The 3,155-nt window shown below is 44.1% G+C and overlaps 1 protein-coding gene across 1 annotated transcript in view; it reads right to left on the reverse strand.

The window, feature by feature from the left end:
- Nucleotides 1-2,418: 2,418 nt before the first annotated feature.
- The window catches only part of LOC108314137 (glutathione S-transferase A4), a 17,643-nt gene continuing 16,906 nt past the window's right edge, over nucleotides 2,419-3,155 (reverse strand). Inside the window, exon 7 of the mRNA XM_017542877.2 lies at nucleotides 2,419-3,038. Coding sequence (XP_017398366.1) covers nucleotides 2,916-3,038 — 123 coding nt within the window. The 3' untranslated portion in view covers nucleotides 2,419-2,915. The remainder of the gene's footprint in view (nucleotides 3,039-3,155) is intronic.

Here is a 3,155-nt window from a genome sequence, read left to right on the forward strand (position 1 = left end):
AAGAGTTTAGAGGGAAGTTTGAGACCACCCTTAGGTTGGATGATTCATGCGAAGGACTCACAGAACTCACTGAAAGCTGTAATACCCATGACTATGGTTTTATTTAATTACTGTTTGATTGATTGATTGATTGATTTTTCTGAGACAGAGTATCGCTCTTGTGACCCAGGCTGGAGTGCAATGGCGCAATTTCAGCTCACCGCAGCCTCTGCTTCCCAGGTTCAAGCGATTCTCCTGCCTCAGCCTCCCGAGTAGCTGGGATTACAGGTGTGCACCAACACTCCTGTCTAATTTTGTATTTTTAGTAGAGATGGGGTTTCTTCGTGTTGGTCAGGCTGGTCTGGAACTCCTGACCTCAGGTGATCCTCCCGTTTTTGCCTCCCAAAGTGCTGGGATTAGAGGTGTGAGCCACTATGGCTATGATTTATTACAGGGAAAGGATACAGATGAAAACCAGCAAAGGGTTTTCATCTGTATCATGGGGCAGAGTCCATGAGGGATCCAAACACAGGCTTCCAGATGTCCTCCTGTGGAGTCATGGGCAGCGTTCACTCTTCCTTGCAACACTCTGTGTCAATACACATGGAGTACTGTCAACTGTAAAGTTTACCCAAGCCTTGGAGCCTAGGGTTTTTATTGGGGGACCATCAGGGAGGCACGGGTGACTGCCCAACAGGTAATCCTCCTGAAAACACTGTGTATCAACACACATGGAGTATAGTCAACTGTGGAAGTTAACCCAAGCTTTGGAGCCTAAGGTGTTTTTTTTTTTTTTGAGATGGAGTTTCGCTCTTGTTACCCAGGCTGGAGTGCAATGGCATGATCTTGGCTCACCGCAACCTCCGCCTCCTGGGTTCAGGCAATTCTCCTGCCTCAGCCTCCCGAGTAGCTGAGAAAACAGGCACGGGGCCTAGGGTTTTTATTGGGGAGTCCATCAGGTAAGCATGGCTGACTGCCCAACAGGTAATCTGTTTTCACTCACTCCAGAGTTTAGCTGATACCACGTGACCCAGAGCTCTCACCCAGTATCACGTTGCTGGTGTGGCTCAAAGCTCTCATCCAAACTCACATTGTTACTAGCTGGCTGGCCCAAGATCCCCAGGCAAAGGAAGACACTCCTGTCAGGCCTAGCATTGAAAGGACTTAGAGACTCCCTTCCAGAAGCAAAGGTCAGGCCTCTGTTGGGGCAAGATGAAAGTCTTTACCACGCACTCCCTTTTCTTCTTTTTATTGGCTGCTGCACTCAGGGGACTCCAAGGCTGGGCCTCTTTCTCAGAACAGGCTTAGGACAGCACTGGTTCTCAGGCCTGCCTTGGGGCTGTACCTGCCACCTGGCTTTTGCTTTTGCAGGAATTTGAAATATCAGGGTGATAACAGAGGGCGCACATTGTGTAAATGTGAAGGCAAATCACTGCCTTGATGTTGGCACTTGATTTTCCCCTAAGGAAAACAGTGGGACTTGTATTGATTGCATCAGGCAATGATCACCTCCCACTTGTCTTTTCTTTTGAGCAAAAAATTCTCTGAGCAAAAAATCCCTTCTGTAGTGAGAGACGAGTCAATGAAACTCTCATCAAAAACTTGCCTTTCTTTGGTTTTTAAATTTCTGAGTAATAGATACTCCAAAAGCAGCAATTCTCTCCTTTTTAAAATCATTTCTGCTGTTTACATGTGTATCTTCCCCCAACCCAATGCTGAATTCTGAAGCACGGGCTTTGCTCTACAATTCTGCCTCCTGGCAAGTCTGCCTGGCTTGTAACGGGTGCTTGATTAGTTTATTATTATTATTTTTTGAGACATTGTCTTGCTCTGTCGCCCAGGCTGGAGTACAGTGGCATTATCTCGGCTCACTGCAGCCTCTGCCTCCCAGGTTCAAGCAATTCTCCCACCTAAGGCTCCCAAGTAGCCGAGATTACAGGGCGTGCCACCATGCCTGGCTACTTTTTGCATTTTTAGTAGAGATGGGGTTTCACCATGTTGACCAGGCTGGTCTCAAACTCCTGACCTCAGATGATCACCCACCTCAGCCTCCCAAAGCTCTGGGATCACAGGCGTGAGCCACTGTGCCCAGCTGATGCTTGATAAGTATTTGAGACATGAATGAACACCTGTTTAACGGCAACATTCTATTAACAGACCATATTTTGAGTTCTGAAGTGCAAAAAATTAGAAGTCTACAAATAACCACTTGGGTAGCAAGAAGATAAAAACATATATATTTGCATTTTCTTCTACATGTGCCAAATGTAACTGGAAGGGTACACCAATATCAACTGCATTTGCCTGTGAGAAGCAGGACTTGGTTGCTGGGAAGCAGGGTTGAAAAGACTTCCAAGACCTTTTATACTTTAATTTTTGAACCATGCAAATGTAGTCTGTATTTCAAAAAAAATAATTAAAAATTCTAGCAACAAGGCATGAGCAATGACTCATAAATTCTTTATTTTGGCTAATATTGGCTGCATTCATTACTACCATTTTATTTATTACAGCTCAGAGGAGAGTCATTCACTAGACATTCTGTTGTTAATAAACACTACGAATTAGGAAGATGCTGGAGGGGATAAGGATAAGAGGATAGGATAAGGAGAGCAGAAAGATGCTCAGGGGAGAACATGAGATCCTGCCTATTCTGGTTATCAAGATGAACTGGTTACGGGACATGAGTAGCCTGGTCAGATCTAATTTAAATGACAGCCTCTCCAAAAAGGTTTTCCAAAAAAATCCCCTAACAATTATTTACTGGACAAAAAAGGTTGATATTTCTAGAAGAGACTATCTCTTTGACACAGAAGACCCGACTTAGGACCCAGCTGAATACATAGCAACGTTACAGAGCTGGGATCAATTAAGACATTACTGTGGACAGAGCCATCTCTGGCAACACGTTCTCAGTCACACATGGATGTGTTGTTTTATGGCCTAAAGATGTTGTAGACGGTTCTCACATAAATTTCATCAGGGGGAGGCTTCTTCTTGCTGCCAGGTTCAAGGAATCTCTTAATTGTAGGTATATTACTTAGTTTCACTGTGTACTCCTGAAAAAGGAAAATCCAAAAGTTTTAGGCTAACAGCAAAGGTATTAGTAACTATGAAAATATGATTACACAAAATCACCCATCAAAATTTGTTTAATAAATACTCGTTGAAAGGTT

Source organism: Cebus imitator, unplaced genomic scaffold (assembly GCF_001604975.1).
Source record: "Cebus imitator isolate Cc_AM_T3 unplaced genomic scaffold, Cebus_imitator-1.0 Scaffold148, whole genome shotgun sequence".
NCBI lineage: Eukaryota > Metazoa > Chordata > Mammalia > Primates > Cebidae > Cebus > Cebus imitator.